The sequence below is a fragment of the Neltuma alba genome, unplaced genomic scaffold (assembly GCF_004799145.2).
Source record: "Neltuma alba isolate B1F8T4 unplaced genomic scaffold, ASM479914v2 tig00012674_pilon, whole genome shotgun sequence".
Classification (NCBI taxonomy): domain Eukaryota; kingdom Viridiplantae; phylum Streptophyta; class Magnoliopsida; order Fabales; family Fabaceae; genus Neltuma; species Neltuma alba.
The window spans coordinates 143,469-170,824 of NW_021637106.1; the positions used below are offsets into that span (position 1 = coordinate 143,469).

The 27,356-nt window shown below is 34.9% G+C and overlaps 1 protein-coding gene across 1 annotated transcript; it reads left to right on the forward strand.

The window, feature by feature from the left end:
* The first annotated feature begins 9,529 nt into the window (after positions 1-9,529).
* LOC114729767 (adenosylhomocysteinase) lies at positions 9,530-12,263 on the forward strand. Its single transcript, XM_028916804.1, has 2 exons — positions 9,530-10,296; positions 10,907-12,263. The coding sequence occupies exons 1-2, from the start codon at positions 9,586-9,588 to the stop codon at positions 11,774-11,776; spliced, it is 1,581 nt and encodes a 526-aa protein (XP_028772637.1). The 5' UTR covers positions 9,530-9,585; the 3' UTR covers positions 11,777-12,263.
* Positions 12,264-27,356: the final 15,093 nt, after the last annotated feature.

The window sequence follows — 27,356 nt, forward strand, 5'->3', positions numbered from 1 at the left end:
AGGAGAAAAAAACCGGACCAGACCGGCCGGTTTAACCGAAAAATCGGTGAACCGGTCTGAGGTCCGGTCTGGTTTAGTTTAAAAACCGGCCTTCAATCAACCCGGAATGACTTGGAACGAACCGGAAAAAACCGGTAAAAACCGGGCAAACCGCCGGTTTTATTGGGCCGGCCGGTTGTTTTCTTCTCCCTTCTTTCTTGCTCTCACCTTTCGCCAGACGCCTCACCATTTGCATTGACAATGAATACTGTAGAGAGACGTGGTAGAAACAGAGCAGATCACGAAGGTGGAGGAAGATAAAACTTTGTTTGCGCCACTTTGAAGCATACCCATAGAAAACCGGAAGACAAACAAAAATATAATAGAAAGAGTAGAATGAATGGATGAAGTGTACAGAAACAAAATGGGGATAGAGTTTGCTGTTTCTTCTTTTGAGAAAGAAAGAAGTGAAGAAGGCAGAAGCAATTTGAGAGGCAAAGGAAAATGATGATGCGTGCTCAGTGAGGCAATACTCATAGCTGATGGCCTATTCTACTGCTTGTTCACTGTCCAAGGCAAAAAGAAGAAAGAAAGCCTGCTCGTGATGCGCGAAATAGGGAAGAAAATGAAAAAGGGGTGTGCACGTGGGAGAGAGAAGAAAGAGGAAGAGAAAAGAAATGGTAAAAAAATTTAAAAACAAAAAGAAAAAAAAAAGATCCCATTCGGTTACAGGAAAGAACAAAGAAAAAAATAAAAAAGAGAAATAAAAATCATTTATATACATAAATATTTTGTAATATGATTACCCATTTAAAAATTAAATATTATTTTTTTATAATTAGAATATGAATATTTTTATCAATTTTAACTAAATTATATTATTTTAATTATCACCGGTTTGATTCCGGTCTGACCCCGATCTGACCCACTAACCCTTAAACCAGTGTCTCAACCGGTTTAGTATCCGGTCCGGTTTTTTGTTTCTCGCTCCATTCCATCCTCGCTCCTCTCTCTTTCGTGATTCGTCCGCTCTTTTTTTTCCCGAAAAGAAATCCGTGGCCCCGAAAAAACTTGAACTACCCATAACTATAATAGCAAAGCATTCCGTTGCGATAATAAAAAACTACAATAGCGAAAAAAAAATACTTATATATGACTGTAGTTGATGAAAAAAAAAATCATAACTATGGCTTATTCATTCTTTTAATTATTTTTTCTCAATTATGTGGACTATTTGTAGAAATTTTTTTTGAAAAGAATAATATGTATTTAACATCCTAAAATATTTTTCTCAGTAGCACTTCTCATTTTGAATTTTTTTTTTGCATAATCTTACCTTAAACTAAGTAATTTTGCCCTTAAAATTTTCAATAATCAATTTTTAATTTTTTCAACAGTCATCTTAGGCATTTTCTAAATTTATTTTTCATATATTCAACTCAAATCTTTAATCATTTTGAGTACTAAAATATGAAAGATAAGTGCTGAAAATATTTAATATGACCATTGAAAATTGAAAAGTTGAGTAATGAGAACATGGAAGATGAGCGATGGAAATAATTAATTTAGGATCATTTTAAATGGATGATTTCAATTCCTCAAAAAATTCTATATTTTCATGCATGAAAAGATATTTTAAGGATAAAATTGTACCAATAGTCGTTTTAGAAAATTGAGTGCTATATATTGAGAAGATATTTTATACTCCTCCGGTCCTAAATGTAAGACCCTTATACTAGTGTGTATAAGGGTCTTACATTTAGAACCGGAGGAGTACTATTGAATATATTTTAGTTTTTTTTAAAAATATATATATATCTACACATTTTCTACAAGTCCATATAATTTTTAGAGAATAATTAAAAGAATGAATAGATCATAGTTATCATTTTTTAACTTTCAGTCGTATATACATATTTTTTAAAAAAAATTAGAGAGAATTTTTTAAATTAAAATCCAATGAAAAAAATCTAAAATCAGTTGTAAATTAAAAATGTGATTATTTAGGAGGATCGAGTATCAAAATATAAATTTAAAAATACCAAAACACTCTTAACCAAATTTTACACATTTTTTCTGACCACCGCCTTAATTTACAACTGATTTTGGATTTTTTTTTCATTGGTTAAGGTATAAATTTGATTCTTTAACTTTATACAAAATTTTGGTTTCTTACTTTAAAAAGCATTCATTTGGTCTTTTAACTCTAAAATTATTAAGCTTAAATGATAATTTTCTATAACAATCATAGTTGTTTTAAAAATTAATGAACTCAATATGTTAGCATTTGACAATGTTTTATTAATATTTAAGATTTTAATGTCATATTTTTTATTAACAATTTTAGGATTAAATAAATAAAATTATACTTTTAAAAGTTAAGAGATCAAAAAGAAATTCTAGACTAAATATATATTTTACCTTTTTTCATTAAAGAAATATTTTTATGCTATCATTTTACTCTTGTATCCATATATATTTCTATGGATCTCAATTTTCAGGTCTAAAACAATAAATATTGCTCAAACCAAATAAATTTGGCGTTATATTTAATTCAATTCTGAAGCTACAATCTCAATTCGATCTATACTTAATTGATTGTAAACAAAAAAATTTATAAACCAAATAAATACATTCAAACTAAGGCTCTGTTTGGATAGCATGGTTTGGGGACCCAAACCATGGTTTGGGGAAAATGCTACCCAAACAGCCTCTCCAAAAACCAAAACCATGGTTTTGGGTCAAAACCATGGTTTTGGAAAAAGCAAAATTTTTTTGCTTTTGGAGAAAAAAGGGAGAGTGTGAGGGCCTATATGATATGTATCTTGTTATTTTTTTTATAAACATATTTTTTTATAAATATATTTAATCTTATATTTTATAAATATATATAGACATTAATTATTTATTAATTATATTATCTTATGTATTATTAATTATGTTGGTAAAAAACATATTATTAACAATTTTATTTCTTCAAATTAAAATATATCATAAAATCTATTTTTTCTGTAATTATCATATTAACTTATGTCTTTTTTTTAGTAATTTGTATATATAAAAAGTACTTCTGATAACAACTATCCAAACACTCTTACTTCTCAGAATCACTTTTTTACAAAATCTATTCTTCACAGAATCTATTTTTTCCAGAATCTATTCTCCAGAATCACTTTTCCAAACCACGGTTTGGTTTCATCCAAACACACCCTAAGTAAACCAAATAATTGTTTGTACAAAGTTTGAAATAGCAACATTTCACCAAAAAAAAAAAAGTTTGAAATAGCAACATACCTAGGTCAAAAACAAAAAGGGGCAACATACCGACCAAAAAAGGCATTAATAAATGGCATAGATCATCCAATGGAATAATTGAGGCGCTAACATAATCAATCACATCAACCTGAGCAGTTTCAAAACTGACATCCGAATATTATCACTAGCATTATTAATGATCTTATAAGGGCTCAAACCATTCATTAACCTGTTGAAGATTTAATAATTAAATTGAATTAAGAATTTAAATTGAAAATTGAAAATTGAAAATTAATGGTTAGAGAAAAGGTAGGAGATTTGGGTAGGAGTACTTCAGTATTTTTAAATTTATATTTTGCTATTTGGTTTTTAAAAAAATCACAGTTTTTAAGATCATCTCCAATAAACATTATTTCCTCTAAATCATTCTCACTAATTTTTCCTCTCTTTTTTTTTTTTGGCTATTAGAGTCATGCGTGGTTAAGGGTTATCATTTTTTTTTTTGGGGCCAAAAAGTTGCTTTTGGAAAAACAAAAAGTGGAAGAAAGAGAAGTGAGTGAGGAGGGACTGGAAGTGATGAGTGAAAATAAAATAAACATGGATGAAGGAATAAAGTGATAAAACCAAGTCGTAAATATGCCATGATTTATTGTTTGTTTCACAAACCGAATCTCATCATTATCATGTTACTCGTTATGACACTCTTTAGTTGTTAATTACTTATGTATGATTGCACAATATTTTTATTTATTTATTTTATCTCTACCCATAATAATGATTTCATACTCTAAACTCCTCCTTTATATAACATCATTAACATCATCATTATTTCCGCTTTCAAATTCAATTTTGATTTTGACTTCGTCGGCTCTTTCACGGTCGTTTCTTTCTTTAATTTGCTTCATCCATTTTATAACGACCAACACGGGTGGTCATTGGCGTCCTTCTTTTCTGCTCCACGTTCCCTCCCAATTTGGTTCCAAAATTCCCATAGCTAGTTTAAAACAACATGAAAAGTACCTTTGGATATAGACGGACATCAAATCATGCTAGGTAGAGCTCAAGAAATAACATGAAAAAACAACAACCATAAAAATGCCACAAACATGTGTGTTTAGATAGAGCTCAAGATATAACATGCGGGCTTTCCAAGCCTTTTTCGCGGTGTCTCATGCCAGAGCTATGGGTAAAGTTGCCACCTACTTTGCGGAAACGCTTGCTTGCCGTATATATCAGTTTTAATTATAAAAAAAACCCTCGATCATTCTCTTTTCGATGTGTTTTTAGAGTCCATACTTCAAATTTACCCATTTCACAACTAACCAAGCCATCCTCGAAACATTCAAAGGCAAAAGGCGAGTTCATGTCATCGATTTTAGTATGAACCAAACGATGCAATGGCTAGCTCTCATGCAAGCACTAGCTCTCCGACTTGGCGGTTACCAATGTTATCGATGGTGAAGGAGATGAAGTTGAAGATAGTCACTGTCTATCGTAGAGCAAGAACGGAACAGAGAGGGAGAGAGAGCATGAGACTCAAATGACAACTAGATAAAGTGGCACCCTTTGGAAATTTCTTTGGTCAATTTCACTCTGATTCAAGCATGTACTTTCCTTATGGAAACTATTGCACAGTAGTCTTCCTTCAGGTGACATTCTTAAGCGTCATCATCATCTGGATTCCAACAAACCATGTCCTTTTGTACGTGATGTTCAAGAGACCTTGGATCACAGTTTTACTGCATGTCTTTATGTCACAGCTAGATGGTTTGGTTGTTTGTCCATCAAGCTTGATATGTATGAAATTAGTTCTTTTCATTCTTGGCTTAAATCAATGTTAACGCAACCACACAAGGATGGACACGATGTCCTGTTAATGATGGGATAGTTTGTCCACCAAAAGCTGTAATTCAAGAAATTTTAAGCTCTTTAACTTTTCTAGCTATGGACTTTTCTCACACAAATAGTCCTCGAATCCTCAATCATACTTGTTGCTCCTCATATCTTTTTTGACAAGGGATGGACAGTTATCACGTCCAAAAAGAAGCAGAACAAAATTCCTTTTTGCCACATCATTATATGCTTGCATGGATTACCTTTGCAACAGTTTATTTGGAAACAGAATTATGCTCATCCTCTAATGTTTCTTGCATCTTGCTTTCATGGTGCCTTGTCATGGATTAGTCACTCAAATATTCATTCTCCTTCTAAGGAAGAAGTGCTGCAATTAATTTGTATTGGAATAAAATTCATCTCCCTGGATCGATCATGGAACGAGTTCGGATCTACTATTTGGCGTGATATTTTTTATTTGCTTGCATCCTTCGCAGGCGTAGATGTAAACATTGTAACTAGTTTGGCTGCTTATCACTTTGATGAGCACCTCAAATTCATCAAATCTGGACCATTCAGATTTAATGTGGATGGTCTATATTTAAAATATTTAATTAGTTATTTTTAAATAGACAAAATTATTTACACTGTGACCAATCTTATTTTTTATACTAAATTCGGTCCTCAATAGAAGAGCTAAATAATGAATTTGTGAACATTAAAAAAATTAGTTAAGTTAATTATTTGTAATAAAGGAGTATTGTCTTCTCTAAAATACCATTGTCGGTTTTTAATGGTTTGACTTGTGTTAGGTATTTGAAGGTCTATCATTAGATTGAATATGATGCAAAAAAGAATCAAGTTTGGTGATAAAGTGCATTCACAAGGAAGTTTATTACATTCCTAATTTTATTAGAATTTAAGCCTCTTTTTTTGTGACAAGAATTTAAGCCATTTGATAATAGAATGTTGGTTGATGATTTGATATGGGTTTAAATTTTGGCAACTTGGACTTCTTGTCACTTTCTTTCAAATGTAAGTTAGATTGGTTAATTATCTTTTAAATTGAATGAGTGATCAATGATAAAACATCTGCTTAGATAATATGTTTAATAGGAAACTGTGGTTCATATTTTTGAATGCTTGATTTTTAGTGGAAGACCTGTTTTCTAACAATCTTTTGCATATAAAATTGGGAGACAATTTGAATGCTTTTGTTGGGAAATTTTATAGCAATTTGGTATGTATGTTTTCTCCTCAGTTAATAGACTCTAGAACCTACCTTATAATCTCTTGGGGTGATTTAGTGATTTTGCACAATTTTAAAAATGATTTGTGCATTTTGTTAAGCCTTTCTATCCTACCTGTGACATTATTTCCACTTGAACCCCATTTGAGCCTAAAAAACTATGTGGTTCATTTTTGAAACACGGATTTGACGGTAATCTATGTAGCAAAACCATGAATTGCCTTAGTTTTGAGATAATTGATGAATCATTATTGGCAGTGAGAATTGGTATGGTTGTTGAAAGATGTTCTTGTAAAATTGAGTGTATGGATGAAAATAATGTACGGTATTGGGTAATTAATTAGTACTCCTTGATTAGTTCGATTTTATTTTTTAGTGAAGGAAAAAAAATCCAATTCCAATAAGACCTGGAGTACAAAGAATCTCTTTGAGATGAGTTTGGGGAAGATGTCTAGCTTCTTTTTAAAAAAAATTTATATAACAAATAGTGGAGAGTACGCATCATGAGTTATTTCATAATATTTGAATCCTCTTTTCCCATTCTTTCAATTACCTTAATGCTTTGACATTTAGCCACATTATAAGCTTATAAAGTCCCATTGATTTTGAAATTATGTACATGTGGAACGATCTTTTAATGGTGAGAGAGAAAATGCTTAGGCATTTCTGATGTATTAATATTGAGATTGCTTAATATATATTGGACTGCTACTTTTGATATTGACAACTCCATCTAACTCCTCACATACATGTACATTTTGGAAATTTTTACAAAACCTGTTTTTGCATTATGAATCTTTGAATTTTTTGTATTCCATTATTTTTCTGTTGAATATATCTTGCTGAGCAGCTATGAAGAAACTATCATGCATGCTTCGGAAGTGGATAATTGGTCAATATAATCTAACTATTTTACTAAAAATTCAAAATCTGATAACTATAATGGGAGCATATATGTTTGAGAGAGTCAGTTTTGGAGACACATATCAATAATTCCCATACAACTTCTTCCTCAATTGGCTTCTCCTCTCTCTCATCTGATGATATTTGTTGTATAACAATGTAATGCCCGTTTTGCGATTCTACATTGCCTGGACATACCGAGTTAATTGTCGGATTCCTGGTATGCTCCGAATTCCTTCACTTCAAAATTATCCAGGGCCTACTTGGCCATTCGAGATGGTTTGCAGGTGCTTTGGTATTTGCTTCACTTGTGGTCACCTTACCTTTAGCTCATGTTGGCCTCTTTTCTTGCAGCGTTATGATTCAACACGTGTGTCTACTTTTATTGCCCCAAGAATATTGACGTGTTTTCCATATAACTATTATAAATTATAAGTTGATATCCGATACTAATGTTATGAAAGGTGGATGTTGTATAACAGTCTGTGTGGCTAAATTATTATTGCTTGCCTTTGTTAAATATACATGATAAAATTCTAGGGTATTGAAATATTAGTGCTCCCCTCATTCAACATTTTTAAGGCGAAGAGGTAGGTAGGAAATCAAGGCAAGACACCGAAGAAGTAAGCATTGAGGGCTTTGTTTTTCTCCTCAAGCATGTAGTGATTATATTCAATGGCCATGGTTTTATGAACTTGTTGGTGTATTTTTTTAGTGAAAGTATTTCAAGAGCTTAATTTTACCCTCTTTTTTTTTTGGCCGGCGTTTGCCCTCTTATTTTGAATATGGTTTACCATTGAGTCGAGCAAATGTCTTTGGGACAGTCTCTAAACTCTTATGGGTATTGATTAGATGATAAGTGTGCAATTCCTTTAAATGAGACATCACATTTTTTTAAGGTGTTACAGAGAATTGAGAAAAGGAGTCAAGCTCATTCAAGGGGGGGTTATATTCTTTTCCTTCCTTTTCTCTAAAACAAGAAGACAAAAGAAGGATAATGCATTTAATTATCCAAATTCTCTTAAAAAGAATTTCGTAATTCAAAAAAAAATTTAAAATAAGTTGTAAATATAATTTTATATTGTTTATTATTTATATTTTAATAAATATAATATTCACTAACGAAAATTAGTTTTTCCTTTATAAATAAAATTATAAAATTTAATGATAAATATGTTAATATTATTTTTTATTTAATAAGTGTTTTAGTACTTTAAATTTTTCTCAACCATAAATTAACACTTTTTAGTTTTATAATTTTAATTGTAATATTTTTTTAAAATTATGACATTGTATACAACTTTTTTTTTTTAAAAGCCTGTACAAACATAAATAACATCATATTAACTTATTTTTATTTCAATTTCAATTCATAAAAATAATTTGAAATAAAAGTCATTTTTACCAATGATAATCCATGCAAGCTTGTATTCATCCAGGATAATTAATTTAAGTTTTTTTAGTTAATTAATTATTTTTTAAAAATATAAATTTAAAAGTAAATAAAATTAATAAGCAAATAATGACGATAACGAGCTGTGTTTTGTACTCATCCATGTATAATTAAGCAACATTGTTTTTTAGGCCAAAATGAGGAAACCTTTGACGGTCTTTTAATTAAAAGGATTTAAAAGAATGCTCAATAACAGAAGAAGATGTAATAACGAAGAAACTTTGGTGCATATAAAATTACTGGAAAAGTGCAATTTTTATAATTTTACATAATATTTATTTTAATTTTTTAATTTTATCAAGTATTTTTCCGTACATTAAACTTAACAATGTTAGTTTCGATAAAAAATAAAATATTTTAAATATTGAAAGAATTTTTTTAAATAATAATTTGTTGAGTTCAGTTTGGAAATAACAATAATTAATATAAACATATTAACTCTTTGAGGGCTTGTGGCTAATGATAGTAGTGTTAGACTTTTAGAAGACTCAATACTCCATAAAATTAGGAAACTAAACTAAAATTTATATAAAAGTTAGATAATTAAAAAATACTTTTACGGATAATTATTTTAATTAGAAAGAAACAGCTGTCAAGCTGTAGCGCTGCTACTGGCTACCGACGAATCTCAGAACATGAGAATAGAACCTCCTACTATCGCCATTAGCGAGCCATGGAACGTTCTAGAAACCCTGCCTTCCTTAACACAACCCCCCCTTCCTGCCCCCGCGATTCCCGCTCTCACTTCTTACACTCGCTCAATGTGACACCGTTTTGCATAAAAATCAGGAAAAAACATGGAGTCTGAGTTGAAGGCTATAAATACATACAGTATCCGATCATTTACCGTTGCCCTTGTTCCTAGCTTCTTGTTTTCGCTACTTACCCTTTGTTCGATTTCTCCGCCGCTGCCATGGCCTTGGTCGTCGAGAAAACCACCGGTGGCCGCGAGTACAAGGTGAAGGACCTCTCTCAGGCCGACTTAGGCCGCCTCAAGATGGAGCTCGCCAAAGCCGAAATGCCCGGCCTATTGGCTTGCCTTGACGAGTTCGGCCCTTCCCAGCCTCTCAAAGGCGGTAGAATTACCGTTTCCCTCCCCGTGAACTTTCAAACCGGTGTCTTCATCGAAACTCTAACTGCTCTGGGAGCCGAAGTTCGCTGGTGCTCCTGCAGCATCTTTTCCATTCAGGATCGCGCCGCGGCCGCCATCGCACGTGACAGCGCCTCCGTGTTCGCTTGGGAGGGGGAGACTCATGAGGAGTACTGGTGGTGTACCGATCGTGCGCTTGATTGGGGCCCTGACGGTGGTCCAGATCTGATTGTTGACTATGGTGGGGACGCTACCTTTTTTATCCACGAGGGTGTTAAAGCTGAAGAGAGTTATGCCAAGAGTGGTCAATTGCCAGACCCGTCTTCTGCTGATAATGCTGATTCCCAGATTGTTCTCGCTATTATCAGGGATGGGTTGGAGGCTGATCCCTTGAGGCACCACAAGATGAAGGAGAGACTCGTTGGTGTCTCTGAAGAGACAACTATTGGTGTTAAGAGGCTTTACCAGATGCAAGTTAATGGAAATCTGTTGTCGCCTGCGATCAATATCACTGACTCCGTCACTAAGAGCAAGGTAATCATCAGTTCCGTTAAAATATATAATGTAGTTTTTAGATCTGGGTCTATTTGAAATTTCGTTAACTTTAGCAGCTCCAAAGTCGACTTTTGAGTAGATTTGATGACTTTGAATCTTAGGATAGTGCCAATAAAATTCTCCTTCTTGCCGGTACAAGCCAAGCACAGAACTAGTTCTGTTCTTTTCCACGCCATTGACTTTATTTATCATTAATTTCATCTACGGCTAAAAACACCGCACTTACTCTAGTGACGTCGTTTTGCAGAACACTTTCTGTTTCATCTTTTTTTCCTGGCCCCCATCAGCCTGTGTTTAACTGTTTCGCACAGCCACTTTTGCTTCTGCCCGCCGGCCTCTCTGTTTAAGTGTTGCAGGTGAGAGCTCGACCACCGCACCAACTTCTGAATTATGTTTCGTAAATCTGAAACAAAGTTGTTAATCTCCTTTTGTCGCTTCGCATCATTGCATTGTTGCCCTGCTCCTTGCTCTTCTGTCGTTAATTGCAGATTTGAGATTTTGGGACTGAGGGCTTGTGGGGTTCGAATGAGAAGCGAACTCGTTTCAGGAAAATTCAACTTTCTGATATGTTCTATGTTTGTGTTAACAGTTCATTAACATGTGCGGTTGCCGCTATGCTCTTTTTGATGTGATAATGAGAGCGATGATTCCTGGGAAAACAGCTGTTGTGTGTGGGTATGGAGATGCTAACGAGGGATATGCTATTGCGCTGAAGCAGGCTGGTGCTAACGTGGTTGTGTATGACCTTGATCCCCACCGTGACCTTCAAGCTCGCCTGAGAGGTTTGTCAGTTATCAAGAGCTTTGACGATGTTGTTTCTGCGGCGGACATATTTGTTACTCCTAGTATCAACAAGGGCAATATCGTTGTGGCTAACCATGTAAAGAAGATGAAGAACAACGCCATTATTTACATCATGGATCCAATATTGGACCTTAATGGCAACATCTATGCTGGACTCGAGCAATCTGGCATGCAGCGCACCATCGTCAATCTTCAAACTCACAAATGGGTCTCTCCTGAGACTAATTCAAGCATTATCGTATTGAGCAACGCAGGATACCCTAGTTTTATGTTGTCTTGGTCTTATACATGCCTTGTGGTTGCTTTGCTTGAGTTGTGGAACGAGCGAGGGACAGGCAAGTACGAGAACAAGGTTTATGCTTTGTCTGAACATCTTGAAGAGAACGTGTCTGCTCTTCACCTTGCTAAACTTACAGCATCGAGTGTGGTGAAGACGACCAAAAAAGAGACCAAGGGACAGGGTGATCATGTCTCTGTGCCAATTGAAGAACATGGAAATGTCTTCACTACAAGCACTGTGCCAAAAAAAGGTGATAAGAAGAGGATATTATTCTTGGGTGTTCAAGCTTGTTCGCTTTTTGGCATTATCGCTTTGGGTCTTGCTACGGCTTCCAAAATTAAAATGGAGCTCTCATTTTGTGCTATTTGGGAGTAATTGAAGGGTGAGAGAAGTGGCTTCGTAAGTCTTTTCTTTCCTTCTTTGTTTTTTTTTTCTTGGGGTTTGTTGGAAATTCGGTCACATAGTAAGTAAAGTTGAATTAGTTGTATTTCATTCCGTCCATGTAAGGTTCTAGTCCATAGAGCCGTTCAGTTGATGTATAGGTATGGTGGGATGTGGTGTTCCTACCATATATAGAGGATAACTTGGGTCTCTTTTTTCAAGGTCCTCATAGGTCATGACGTTTAATCATCACTCTTAAAAGCAGGGATGGTTAATTGTTGTATAGGTATGGTGGGACGTGGAGTGTCCACCATTTATAGGGAAAGAATGATTTGGGTCTTTGTTTATCACCCTCAAATAGAGGGATGCTTCATTGTTGTATGAGCATGTTGCTCTTTGAATTATGAATTTGTTTTATCCATCACTTCTTGTTATTTTCTATCGAATTAATATTGTCAATAGAGATGATTAAGTATCTTCATCTTCTTACTAGTGAAGTTTTGATTGGGGCCTATGTGGGGTTGTGTGAATTCCCGCTTAACACCTGTATGAATAAATCCTCTTTCAGCAGAATCAATCTCCTATTGGAAAATTGCATGCCTATTTTGCTTCCCTTGTTCTGCAATAACTATAGGAAAGGAATCAACTCAAGAATCAATCTAACGTCCCTGTTTCTAGGAGACGTCAGTGCTGACCCTTGTTCGCGACGTGTTTTCTTACTCTTCTTGCATATGAAAATTTGCATGAAAGGGAAAAGATCAGCATTTGTAGTAGCAGGTAGATGAATAAGTTGACTTATAAGTAGTGTCCGTTATGGATTTCAACCTTTATTTGAATTGGAACCGGTCCTATATCTGGTTTGGTCAGATTGTGTTTTAAGGTTGCAAAAGTGGGTTAGAGCCAATGACTCTGTTGGGAAGCTGGATTTGGAGCTCTATATTGTGGGATCAAAATTCAATGTTCACAATGTTTTAGACCCTTTTTATATGCCCATCATACACAGTACATAAATCACTTGATGTTAGATTTTGAGAGTTAGGAAAGAAAGAAAGGGGAAGAGAAGAGAAAGAAAAGGCAGGGGGTAGAGAGAGAGAGAGAGCCTAGAACCAGAATATGTAGGAGAAGAGGAAGGCAAACTGAATTATGCTTTTTCATTCATCCCCTTTTAGCAGAATATAAGTATGATATTTATAGAATGGTACATGGACTGAAAACAACTACCTTGTTCTATCCGTATATAACTGATAATGATGTAACCAACACAGGACACTTGTAACAGTTAACACAAGACACCGAATAAAACATTCAACGCATAATAATTCACTGAACAATGAACTAGTAAAGGCGACTGGTGCCTATTGCTTAACTACGTGGAGGCCCAGTAACCACTTGGCCCAAATTATTTCGTCTCCCCAATACAGTTACAAATCGTCCCCCATTAGCTTTTTGGGTTTTTTTTTTTTTTTTTAACTGAAACAGTGGGGAAATTTCTCTCTCTTTACGTGCGGAAGGATATGAGTGAAGGGAGGGGGAGAGATATGTTTCGGTCTCTTTACTTGGGTCTAAGTTTACCTGAAGAGATAGTTCCTTTCCTTTCCGAATATGTGTAGTGCCGTTGAATCAGAGGAGTGGGCTGTCTCCAAAGGAATTGAGCTAGCTTGGGACATGGGTTTTAAAGAGGTGGCCAATGAATCAGACGTGAAAAATCTGGTGGACATGATCAACGCCAATAACAATACCACAAGCAGCATTAACAAGTTGTTAGTTGAGATAGTAAGCAGTTTTATCCTGTAAAAAAGAGAATATAAGTTCAAATATTGAGAAGTGTATTTGTTAGGATGGTTTTGATCTTAAAGTTTTTAACCTGACGGAAATTAGTCTTAAAAATATTGTGACTTATATCCAAAAAAAGAAAGCACCACAAGCAGCCTTGTTATCATTCAAATTCCGGAAACGCTGGAACTACATTGGTAGGTGAGGATATTGCATATTTCTACAGACCAATGTCGCCTAGCTGATCATCTTGCGAAGGATGGTTTATCCAAGTCTGATTTATTTGCTTCTTGTCTGTCTCATCCACGGGCTACGGTTGAGGAGGGATTTGAATTTGTTGCTTAGTTTTACTTGTTGGGCTTTATCCTTTTTTTGGGGGAAAAAAATCTATGCTTAAAGATAATTATTTGTTGATTCTGGATATTGTTAATACATTAATCTGCATCTTGAATAATTCATAAAAAGTCTGATTTCTAGGTTTCAAGATTGAAATACTTCATTCCACTTTCTCACCAAACTTTTGTGAATAAAAATTAATTAACAAAGTGCTTCTTAGTAACTATTTATCTCTAACAATAAAAGATTTCGTTTTCTCAAATAAAATATTTAACACCCCTTTCAATTTCATGAGCCTTTCTATTCAACAATAGTTTGGAAGGCCAATGCTTTTTCTCTCCCTCTACCTCATTATTTATAATTACCAACGGTTCTTGCTTAGAATGGTGATAGTAATGCCCTCTGCAATACCCACTTTGTCTTATAATCCTTCTGTCTAATTCCTGAAATCTTCAAAGATTCAGATGATTAATGCCTTTGGACATAATAGATGGATTTGGAACATGAAGGAGTTAAGACTTTAAAGATCAAAGGAATTGAAAGTTAGAGCAACAAAGATATAATATTAGAAAATCAGAGCAGAAGAGACCTAAAGAAGAGTGGGAGATTGATTTGGACAAATTGGAGACCTGATATGCTTTTGTTTATGGGTTTTATGCAGTGTCTTACAGGAGCACATGTGATAACCAAAAAGTTGAGGTGCAAATATTATTGGGGTGGGGTTTGTGTCACCATAACGGTTGAAATTGAAACTGTTGCTTTTCGTTTATATTTTTGGTGGGAGGTTATTTTTGGGATGAACTTTACCATGTGCATGTCACAAAATTTTTTGGAGCATCTATGAACTTTAAATCTTAAGATTCCAACAGATAGCTCTTCAACTAATGGGGGAAAATCCTTTTTATCTTAGGGCATGTTGTGTTGTTGTTGAGTATCTTGATTGTGAGACATGAAAAAAAGGAATATAAAGAAGAAATTAACTTACTTCTAAGATTGTGGTCTTGAATCTCTCTAAAGGACTTGGCTATTTACAATTGAAGAAAATTATATATCATAATGTCAAAATGAAGCATATACTGCTAAAAAAATATTTTATTTTGGGTTGCTTGTGCTGCTATGAATCTGAGGGACATGGCAGGCGAAACTAGAACCCATGGTTACGTAGCACCAAAAGTTATAGAGGGCAAGCCTTATAGCCATAAATGTGAAGTCTACAGCTTTGGTATTTGCTCATAGGAAAATTATTGTTGTGATATGCCCCATCCAAATCTTTGTTTTGCTGTTATTTTGGCCATAGTTGCTCCTCAAAATGCGAGGATTGATGTTACCTAAATCAGATGCTAAGTCTTTTATTTATAGAGTCCAAAAGTGATTAACTAACTAATGACACTTTAATATATCCAACATTAATTCAACCCAAATTTAATTTATTCAAAAACCAAACCACTCAATAGTTTTACTTCCAACTTGAACTACTGGAGAAAGAAAAATAGAACGAGGCATAAGAATTGAAATAGAAGCCTTGGGCAAGAGACACTTGTTTCATACAAACTTGTAGACTTGTTTATAAGGGCCAACACTTATGGCATCAAACTTGTAATCTTTGACGGTAATGATGAAAGACAGTTGTTGGATGCAAACCATTTGCCAAATAAATAAATAAAAATTGCACATTATGTTAGACTGGGTCAATCTACTCTAATTGGTCCAGCTTGAGCATGTCAGGTGGAACAAACGCAAAAAGAAGAGAAGAATAAGAGGCTAGAAAACTAAACCATGTATATAGTTTCTTCAACAAAATGCAAATATTATAGAAAAATTAATGTGCAAACTTCTATAATTTCACACTATTTTTAATTAATTTTTTTATAATTTTTTTAATTGGGCCTTTACACACTAGTGCAAAACACTAATTTGACTACATGATTTCGCAGAAGTTATTTGAAGAACAGAAGTGGTAATATATATAGCATATTTTCACTTCTGTTTTAAGTACAATTGATGCCATTATGTAATGTCGCGTTAGCTGTAAAGGTGCCCGATGTCACAATTAAGATTATAGCTTTATCACATCAGGTATAATTTAAACAGATCACATAATTAATATTATCGAGTCAGTTTACTGAGAAACAGATGCCATAATTGAGTTTAAAAGAAAAACTATAAACTTTTAAACTTTGATAGAAAAATAAAAAGTATTTTAAATATAACATGAAAATGTAATTAAATAATAAAAATAAAGTTAACAAGATATAGTTACATTATAAATAACTTTTTAAAAGTAGGCCATTAGTGAATTATTTTAAGGATTAAGGTACATCTGGCATCTCGAAATATTTTCTCAGGTGTATTTAGAATCTTAAAGTATTTTGTAATACATCTAATATCCTAAAATATTTTTTTGGGTGAGTTTGGCACCATGAAATATTTTTTTATGCATCCAATACCTCAAAATATTTTTTTAAATGTGCCCGACATTCAAAAATATTTTCTAATGCATCTAGCACTAAGGCAAAAAAAAAATTCAAGGTGTTGGATGCATCCAAAAAAACTTCGAGATGTTAGATGCACTATAAGATACTTCAGGGTATTAGATCCACCTGAGAAAATATTTGAGAGTGTTAGGTGCATGTTAACCCTTCTTGTAAAGACTAAAGTATACATCATACTTCTAACTCTACACAAGATTTCAATTTAGTTCTTTAACTTTAAAGACTATATTTTTTTTCTCTTTAACCCTAAAATCATTAGTAAGAATTGATGATACTAAGATCTTAAATGTGGATAAAACAAACCCAAATACCAACATATTAAGTTTAATTTTTAAAACAACCATGATCATTAAAAAAAAATTTTATTTAAAACCAATAATTTTATAGTTAAAAGACTAAAAGTGTACCTTTTAAAGTTAAGAAACTAAATTGAAAACTTAAATACATTATAAAAAAAAAAGAATCACCTAATTCATAGTTAGGGCACAGCCCTTGTGGCAAGCCAACGTCATAAATTGGTTTGCACAACCAGACACCACATATTCCCTCCCCATTTCGCTGCTCATCTTCGTGCTTTCCCTGTTTCCCTCCCTCTCCTCACTCGTTGTTCATTGCTTCAACTTCAGGGTAATTTGTCAAAACCCAAAATCATTTCTTTCCTTGCTTGTTCAGAGTCATATTCGCTCTGGGTGCTCTCACTCTCTCACCCTCCTCTCTGCATTCTTCATACAGCATTATATTTTCTTGTTAGCTGGTTTAAGATCACATATTAATTATTGTTTTCTTTCTTTTGTTACGGCATAAGAACATCATATTGGGTTACTTTATTGGGTGCTGCTATTAACCAAGTATGATTTATGGTTGGAAATAATTTATCAAGAAAAAAGGTGATTACTTATATGTATCTTTTAATGACAGTTACAGGATCAGGGTAACGTGGTTCCAGTGAGTTTCTAAGCGTATCAAAAGCCTACATTTGTGTAGGTTTTAATAAGCTTAAAACTTATTTGCTGGTTAAAAAAAACAAAAGCTTAAAACTTATTTATTGAAATATGATATTTTTTTTTTAAAGGCCTATATTGCAATTACATCTTTAAAAAGGGTTTCAGGCCTGCTAGGCCTTTTAAATGCTTAGGCCAAGCTCAAAAAAAATAAAAGAAAGGCTTGTATACAGGTTTGGGTTCGAACTCAGATTTTAAATTCTCATTACAAGCTCAGGCCTATTTGATCAGAATTTCATGATTCCACCTTGACAAAGTATTCCAAAAAAAAAAAATCTCAGCAGTTTACTGGCATTGGAACTCCGGTGGTCACTAGCTGGTTGGGGTGATGTTTTCTGTTTTTTGTTTTCCTAAAAAACGAGGGCAATATTATAAAATCACAAACATGTTATAATTCCATTTTGGTATCCTGGATAATTTGAGATTACTGAAATTTGACCCCTCGATTTGTCATTTTTAAATTTCTAAAATATTTTTCTGAAATTTTCCATATCCTTTTGGGTGGTTGCATGTTTCATAATGTAAGATATGTGGGAGGAAACCGTGATACATTAATGACCTCATTTCAAAAACCACTACAAAAAAAATATGTCAATTGTAGCGGTTAGAGTGACACATTTCTAGCGGTTTTAACCGCAACAAATAACATTTGTAGCGGTTAACAAAACTGCTAGAAAACCAGGCGCAAGAAAAAATTTCTAACGGTTATGGCAACCGCTACACATGATGGTCAAAACGCTAGAAACTTTCTAGCGGTTTTTAACCGCTAGAAAATGTCTAAAGGAAAAACATTTCTAGCGGTTATAAAACCACTAGAAAATGTTCAACGGAATAAAATTTATAGCGGTTTTATAACCGCTAGAAACATGCTAAACCAAATCTATTTTGCCGGGAATTAAATAATTTCAGTAGCGCGCCGAAATTTCTAGCGGTTATAGAACTGCTAGAAATGTTTGGGAAATTAAATTTTCCCGCCAATTAAATTTTTGGAATGGCGGCAAAAAAATTTTCTAGCGGTTTGAACCGCTAGAAATTTTGGCGCAAAATTTAAATTTGATGAAATATTTCTAGCGGTTTGAAACTGCTAGAAATGTTTACCGTGCCAGAAAAAAAATTTATGGTTTTTCATATTATAATTTTAAAAACCATTAAATAAATTATGTTGAAGAATTTTTGTTAATTTGTATAATTAGTTATATGTTACATTTTATATATTTAAATTTTGTAATAAACAATATGTAATTAAATTATGAGTGTGTCAAAAGAAGTGAATTTAATTTAATAAGATAATTGAATTGAATATTTAATAAGATAGTTGAATTGAAGATGATATATTTTGTAATATTGAACCTATAGTGTTAGGTTGAGGAGCATTTGAATCAGTTGAGGAGGGCATGACAAGTGTGAAGAAGAAAAATCTGAAAGAAAAGGAGAAATAAATATGTTAGTAAATTTTAAATAAAAACAAATAAAAGATACAATGAATTATAAAATAAAATTCACTTACCATACAGTAAAAAGAAAGAAACCACCATATGAGATAGTAAGAAAAAAAGAGAGAATTATGAAGAAGAATAGGAGAGGAAAGAAAAGAGATGGAGTAAATAAATGTAAAGAAGATATGGTATTTATAGAGATCAGGGACACATTTGTAGCGGTGTTTTTGTAGCGTTTTATTGCATTTTGTAGCTGTTATTCATTTTCTAGCGTATACCTAACTGCTAGTATTTTGTAGCGGTTATATTTGTAGCGGTTAATAACCACTACGAATTATAATTTTTATATATAAAATTGTAGCGGTTATGTAACCGCTACAAATTTAATTTTTTTATTTTTTAAAAATCTGAACGAATTTTAATTTATAGATATGTATTTGTAGCGGTTAATAACCGCTACAAATTATAATTTTGTATAATAAATTTGTAGCGGTTATGTAACCGCTACAAATTTAATTTTTTTATTTTTAAAAAAACTATACGAATTTTAATTTATACATATGTATTTATGGACGGAAAATTTTTTTAATAATTTATTTGGATGCTGCTATTCTCCATCATCATCCGGCCTGAAAGGACACATTTTAAAAAAATTTGTTAAATTTATAATGTATTTGGAAAAAATTAGTAATTAGTAGTTAATTATTTAAATAATTTAAGAAAAGACGTGTACCTGATAATTGGCAAATTATCATCTCCTTGAGGAAAGAAGTCTTCAAAATTCGAGGGTTGGAAGGGTTCACTGTCGTAAATAATGTCACCATCACCCATATCATAAAGATCCCGTGGCTTGAGGTGAACGACCATATTCCAGTCTTTATATTCTCGTCCTCGACATAGTAAATTTGGTGTGCCTCAGAAGCAAGGATATATGGCTCATCATCTTCAGATGCCCCCGTATGAATAAGTCTAGAGAAATTAACTGAGGTGATGCCCAAATGGTCAGTAGCGAGTCCCCGTGAAGTTGTCGTATTTGCCCAGGAGCACTTGAACAGTGTCACGGTGAAAAGCTGGTAACTCAACTCAATAATGTCAATTAGCTTTCCATAGTAAGTGACGCCTCCAAAGCGCATAGCGCCATCACTACTGCTAGCATAACATCTCGTTCCGAATGTCCCACAAACTCTAGAGTTTTGTGTGAGCAATCCCTGATCACGTCCAACCGTACAGAACTTGAAGCCGTTGACATTGTACGCGGTAAACCTTCGTGCATGGTCTAACGGACCGAGAGAAAGAGCTTTGAATTCATCTGTGTATGGGCTGTTGTCATTATATATTCGACGTGTAAACCAACTGGGAAACTCTTTGTGGACTCTTTTATCAATGTCAGCAGAACGCGCACGGCCCTGTAGCTGACGCCTGAGATAACTCCTAAACTCACTATAGTAAAGTGTAATTTGTTAGAAGAGTCAGTAAGAAACAAATATAAAGTGTAAAAGCTAGTGAGCTTATATGATATATATACTTACTGCATGAAGGGTTCAACTTGGCTGCAATTTATCAAAACGTGTCTGTGTGCCTGGAGTTTCTCTGTAGGAGTGAGTCTGAAGAATTCATATCCTCCAACTGGTTTCCCAACAGGAGGAAATAAAGTTGACGTGGAAGGACCAGGACGAGAATCATCTACGCGACGCGGGCGGTTAAAAGATGTCTCCATGTCATCAAAGTACCTCAAACAGAAAGTTAGGACCTCATCTCCGGAATAACCTTCTGCTATTGACCCCTCAGGCCATGCCTTATTCCTAACATTATTTTAATTTTCCCAAGTACCAGTAAGTTAAAATTGCATTAATAATTACGAGTAAATGAAAAAACAATGTGAAATTTAAAAAGGCGGGAATAAAAGATAATCTAGTACCTCTCTATAGGGTACATCCATCGATAGTAAACTGGGCCAGCAACCTTTGCTTCTCGAACAAGGTGGACAGTCAAGTGAACCATAACAGTAAAGAATGATGGAGGAAATATCATCTCCAAGTGACAAAGTGTAAGAATAATTTTATTTTGCAGCTGATCAAGCTCTTCCGCTATCAAGACCTTCGCGCACAACTTCTTGAAAAATGAACATAATTCTATCAAAATCATTGATACATCAGAAGGAAGTGTGTTTTTCAAGGCCAATGGAAGTAACTGTTGCATAAGAACATGAGAGTCATGACTTTTCAACCCAGTAACCTTTCGAGCCTGCAGATCGATACACCTTGAGACGTTGCTAGAATATCCATCTGGTACTTTTATGTTCTTCAACGTCGAGAGGAAGATATCCTTGTTCTGCTTTGTCAAGGTGAATTTAGCTGGCTGAAACTTGTCGTTTTCATCAGGCCAAGCCTCTTCACGAATTCCCCAGGCCCGTAAATCTTTTCTAGCTGCGAGATGGTCTTTGGACTTTCCAGCTTCATTGAGCAACGTATATAGCACATTATCGCACACATTTTTTTCAATGTGCATAACATCCAAACTGTGTCGTAGCAAATTAGATTCCCAATAAGGAAGAGTGAAAAATATGCTTCTCTTCCGCCATTGCATAGGTTGCGTATCAGATGTCCCACGAGATCGTCGTCCCAATCGTTCGGGATCCACACTCTTACCAAACTCGACATTAACATCTTCTAACTGCCGCAAAATATCCATACCAGACAAAGTAACAGGAGGATCTCTCTTCTCCTGTTTCCCATCAAAGCGAATCCGTTGCAATCTAAGTCTGTGCTTGGAATCAAGGAACCGTCGATGTCCTATGAAGCACCACTTGCGACTGTGTGGAAGGCGACATGGCACAGAATCAAAATTGCACTCAGGACAGGCCAACCCAGTATGCACATTCCAGCCAGACAAAGTTCCCAAACCGGGAAAATCACTTATTGTCCACATCAAGGCTGCACGGAGATTGAATAGTTGCTTGTCATGTGAGTCATATGCCTCAACACCATTCGTCCATAGGTCGATCAATTCGTGTATCAACGGTTGCAGGTATACGTCAATATCATTTCCTGGTGCTTTCTTGCCAGGAATGATCATGGAAAGCAAAAAGGAGCTCTGCTTCATGCACATCCAAGGTGGTAGATTGTATGGAATTAACACCACCGGCCAGATACTGTAACTTGTGCTCATGTTTCCGAAGGGATTGAAACCATCGGTTGCCAATGCAAGACGTACATTTCTAGGATCATTGGCAAAGTCTGGAAATTTCGCATCAAATGCTTTCCACGCCTCCGAGTCTCGTGGGTGCCTTAACCTACCATCTAGATTTTCCTCAGTCGCGTGCCACCTCATGTGCTGAGCCATTTTTGATGACATATACATTCTTTGCAACCGTGGTTTCAAAGGAAAGTATCTAAGAAATAATATATTAAAAATTTAAAATACCGAATATTTAAATACTAAATATCGACTCAATTTAAAAAAATTGATGACATAATCAATTGTTTTAAGAATTTCAAATATCGAATATTTAGAGACGGAACAAGTAACACACTGTAATAATTTGTACCTGAGAATTTTGGCCGGTTTCTTCTTTTGCTTCTTGCCCTTCCGTACCGACTTATAGCGTGACGTCTTGCATCTCGTACAAATCTCTTTGTTGGCATCATCTCCCCAGTATAGCATACAGTCGTTTGGGCATGCATCTATCTTCTTATAGTTCAAGCCAAGCTTGTTAATAATCTTTTTTGCTTCGTAAAAAGATGGAGGGAATTCAGCTTGGGGGAAAGCATCTCCCAGTAATTCCAGCAACATGGACATCGCCTTGTCAGTCATACCGCACAAGCATTTGATGTGATACAGCCTCACCAAGAATGACAACTTCGAATACTTTGTGCACCCAGAATAAAGAGGCTTGTCAGCTTCGGTCATGAGGTCAAAAAATTCCCGAGCAGTTTCGTTTCTTAGAAACTCCGGTTGAGGTCCCTCTACTTCATCTTCATTGGGATTCGAGCTTTCGTGAACACCAAAAGCATCACGCACAGCATCATTCACGGCATCGGCTTCATCCACTCGAACTCCCATCCGTGAAACTACTGGAACTGACTCAGCACCCATATCTAGCCGTTCCCCATGTAGTTGCCAAAATACGTACTCTCGCGGAAAAGGCTTAAAGATTAAATGTTCCCTAACAATATCTTTGGGATGCCACTTTTGAAATTACATTTAGGACAGGGACACTGAATCTTACCATTTACGGCAGCATTGGCGAAAGCAAAATCCAAGAAATAGTTTAGACCAGCCAAGTATTGCGGAGTCGACCGGTGCAAGTTGATCCACGACTATCCATCACTAATAATGCTCAAATTTCGTGAAAATATGACACAGGAAGCTCAAAGAGAAGTTAAAATGGAATTCAGTTGGAGTGCTTCAGCTTATAAAGGAGGCTGTCAACGAAGTGGAACGGTCATTTTTTTGTAGCGGTTACAAAACCGCTACAAATTTGTAGCGGTTTTTAACGAAAATTTTCATTTTCCAGCGGTTATTAACCGCTAGAAATTCAAAATATCGGTTACAAACCGATAGAAATTTCTAATGGTTTTAACGGGAATTTTGTCTCCAACGGTTTTGAAATTTCTAGCGGTTACAAAACCGCTAGAAAATTGTGTAATTTTCTAGCAGTGTCTAAAAAACCGCTAGAAATACATAATTTTCTAGCGGTTTTGTAACCGCTAGAAAAGTTCGCGTTGTAATGAAATTCGGTTGAATTTTCTAACGGTTTAGAACCACTACAAATATTTCGCCGTGATTTTCTTGCGGTTTATAAACCGCTAGAAATGATATTATTTTTAAATATTAAATATAAATACTGCGCAATAAATTAATAACATTACAAAAATAAATATTTATTAAATTAATAAATGATTATAGAATTATTTTGATTAATTAACATGTTTAACGTGTTTAATAAATTGTAATGTTGATGTTGTAATAAATAAATAAATATTTCAATATTAATTAATACTTGACATAAATAAAATTATAGAAATAAATAAATAAAGTAAACAAATAAATATAAAATTTAAATAAATATCTAAATAGTATATAAAATCATAAAATCAAAATTCTAATAAAATCCTATACAATGAAAGCAAGATAAATCATGGGTGAGGGGTAGAAGCAGCATCATCGTGATCATCCTCTGCTGGATCCTCCGGCGGGGGTGGGCAGGCCGCTCAACCTGCTGGGACTGGACTGGCGGATGGGGGGTAGGGGCGGGACTGGTGGTAGGTGTAGGTCGGGGATCTCAGGAATCGAGATGTTTGGAGCTATACTGACCACCACATGACGCAAGCCGTAGCAGCTGCCAAGAGCTGGTCAAGCTGCGCCTGGAGCTGACGATCACGCTCCTGCAGCTGACGATCACGCTCCTGCAGCTGACGATCACGCTCCACGATCCTGGCCTCCATCCTGGCCTCGAACTCTTGTCTGAGCTCCTCTCGCAATTCCTCTGAGGATGAGGAACCTGGCCGCTTCGCTCTCGCACTCGCCTGAGAGCTCCCGGCAGTATATGAAGGGCCAGCGTCACTTGAGCGGGCCAACCTAGTCGGTGTAGGTCCAAGTCCAAGCCCGCTAACTCGACCAGGGTGCTGCGGCCGGCCACGACCCGCTAAAAGTGAGGCGGTGGGATCCAAGGCAGACCCCTGAGACTCACGCAACTCGGTATCGACCTGAGTCATCCGTACCTACCAAAATTAATATAAAGAAGTTAATTATAATATAATGATATTTACACTGTGATATTATATTAATATTTAATTTATTACTTACCGCTATCTCCTCAACCTCATCCGACGCACGCCCGTCTCGAGGTCTATACACCATCGGCCACATCTCGCCATAAGTGGCCGTGTATCCCCGCTCCTGCCGTATCTTTTCCCTCTGTAAATGAAATCAAAGAAATAATTAGTTACAAATTAAATACATATACATATTTAATAAATTTATTTCAAGTACTCACAATCTCGTCATAAGTGATCGCAAAGCTCCTGGATCCAGCCCTATGACGTATCGTCTGATGCCTGACGCTCCCAGCATTTCTCCTAGAAAGAGCCTGAAGCAAAATGTAAAAAAATTAAATTAAATTAGTCAAGTCGGATAAAAAATAAAGAAATTATAATTAATACAATATTATCATACCATCTGGTCAGCCGTCATCCTAAAATAGACGTAACTGGACCAGTCTTGCTCCGGGACTCCACCAGGTACATCTGCCAGTATCTCCTGGAGGGGCCTCGTCCCGTCACCTTTCTTCTCCCTCCACAGGTCGGCCCTCCTGTTCTTCCATGCCATCCCAAGCCTCTTGATCGTGTCAGCCCTCAACTCCTCCCCCAGAATAAATTTACTCTATGATTAAAATAATAAATTAACTAAATAACAAATTATAAACAAACAATTAAGCAATTTCAATAAAAATATTTAGTTTTTAACTAATTAAAGAATATTATAAATAAAATATAAATTATATCAAAAACAAATAATAATTAAACAATTAAGTAATTTAAATGAAAAAATATTTTTACTCAACTAAATTTAAAATTATTATAAGTAATAAATTAATGAAATCAATAACAAATTATTTTCATTTAACTACTTTTAAATAATTTAAATAAAAAAAATATATTCATTTAACTACTTTTAAAAATATTATAAATAACAAACAAATTAAATAAACAAAAAATTATAATCAAACAATTAAATTATTTGAAAACAAAATATATAATCATTTATTTAAATTAAAAAAAATTATAAATAACAATTTTATATTACCTTCATCATTTCCCAACCTTGCTACTTCTTCTCTGAGGTGATCTTCTTCCAGTCCTGCACGTAGATAGGGAACAGCGTCCACTGCTGACCAAGGAGGCGCACGTACTTGTTGTACAACTGGCCACCTTTCTTCGTCGGTTGGCCCAACTCATTGAGCGGCACAACCACTCGTCCGCTCGTCATCATAGACAGCTCTCTGGCTGTCAGCCTCCTAGAGGACCTGTTCCCCTCAGTGTCTGCAAAATTTAATTAAGAAATAAATTATATATCAATGAATTAATACAATTTCTATATAAATTAAATACTTATCAAAATTTTAAAAAGTTAAATAAATACTAACCGACAAATTCCACCTCAAAACCAGCCTGACGTCTCGGAGCAGGACGCTGCGCAGCCTGGGGATTCTCATTCCCCTGATCCTGCTCCTCCTCCTCCTCGTCAGCAGCATCAGCATCAGCATGGGGTTGCTCATCCCCAGTAAAATGAGCCTCCTCAGTCCGCTCAATATCATCCTGCTCTATAAAACTGAGGATATCCTCCTCGCTGAGATCGTAGTCATGAATGCTGAGGAATGGCTCACCAGCATCATGATGAACCTCACTGGGTCCAGCTCTCTCAGGATCAACTGGCTCCTTCCCTGGCCGACGACTCATCCTAATAACAACAAATAGTAATTATTTATAAATAAAATAAAAAGAAAAATTATTTATAAGCCACAACATAATAAATTAAATAAAATAAAACATAAAAATAAAAATTATCTATCAATAAATTACTACTTTTATCTGAAAATAAGGATCTGCAACTGAACTAGAACTCGAATATATTTTGTGGAGAAAATTCAGCAGAGCTTCGCTTCCTGAACGATTGAAGAAGTGAAAGTGAGGGGGTATATATAGGCCGAGAATTTCTAGCGGTTTTTGTCAAAACCGCTAGAAATTTCTAGCGGTTCTGGAAAAACCGCTAGAAAGCCTAACGATCACCAAGCGCCTCGGGAATTTACAGAAATTTCTAGGGGTTCATGTAAAAACCGCTAGTAATTTCTAGCGGTTTTTACATGAACAGCTAGCAATTTCTAGCGGTTTCTAGATGAACCGCTAGAAATTTCTAAACTCCTCGGGAAAAAAACCTTTCTAGCGGTTCATGTATCAACCGCTAGTAATTTTCAGTATCTAGCGGTTTATTGGCCTGAACCACTAGAAAATAAACGCTACAATTTTAGCGCCAAGTTCCTGTCAAAACCCGGGAAATTTTCTAGCTCTGAATTTCTAGCAGTTAGGTGATAACCGCTAGAAATATGCGGGCAATGGTCAAACCGTCTGTAATTTGCAGCGGTTTTTCTAAAAACCGCTAGAAATGTTCCGCTGCTAATTCAACATTTTCTTGTAGTGAACATCCCTCATTAATTAGAGATTCATATTAAATAAAAGTTTTTTTTTAAAGTTTATAGTTTTTTTTTTGCCAACAAAGTTATATATAGTACTTCTTTTAAAATAATTTGATTTAACTATATTTAATGTGTAGGCAAAGAAAATCTGTATTTATTGTGATTCATTAGTTTCTGTAAGTTATTCAAAAAAAATCTTATAAATTGAAATGGAGGAAATATTGGCAAGGTGATGATCCAAACAAGCGCTAAGCGTGGCGCTTGCGTTCATAACATTTGGCACCTCGAGGTTCTTCACTATGTAAATTAAGGGGTTTCTCTTTTTTTCTTTGTTTTTATATC

Excerpts from the sequence above, each read along its gene's own strand:
- LOC114729767 (XM_028916804.1), top strand. The coding sequence starts at position 9,586 with ATGGCCTTGGTCGTCGAGAAAACCACCGGTGGCCGCGAGTACAAGGTG. Across the intron at positions 10,297-10,906 it reads ACTCCGTCACTAAGAGCAAG|TTCATTAACATGTGCGGTTG; the intron begins GTAATCATCAGT and ends TTGTGTTAACAG.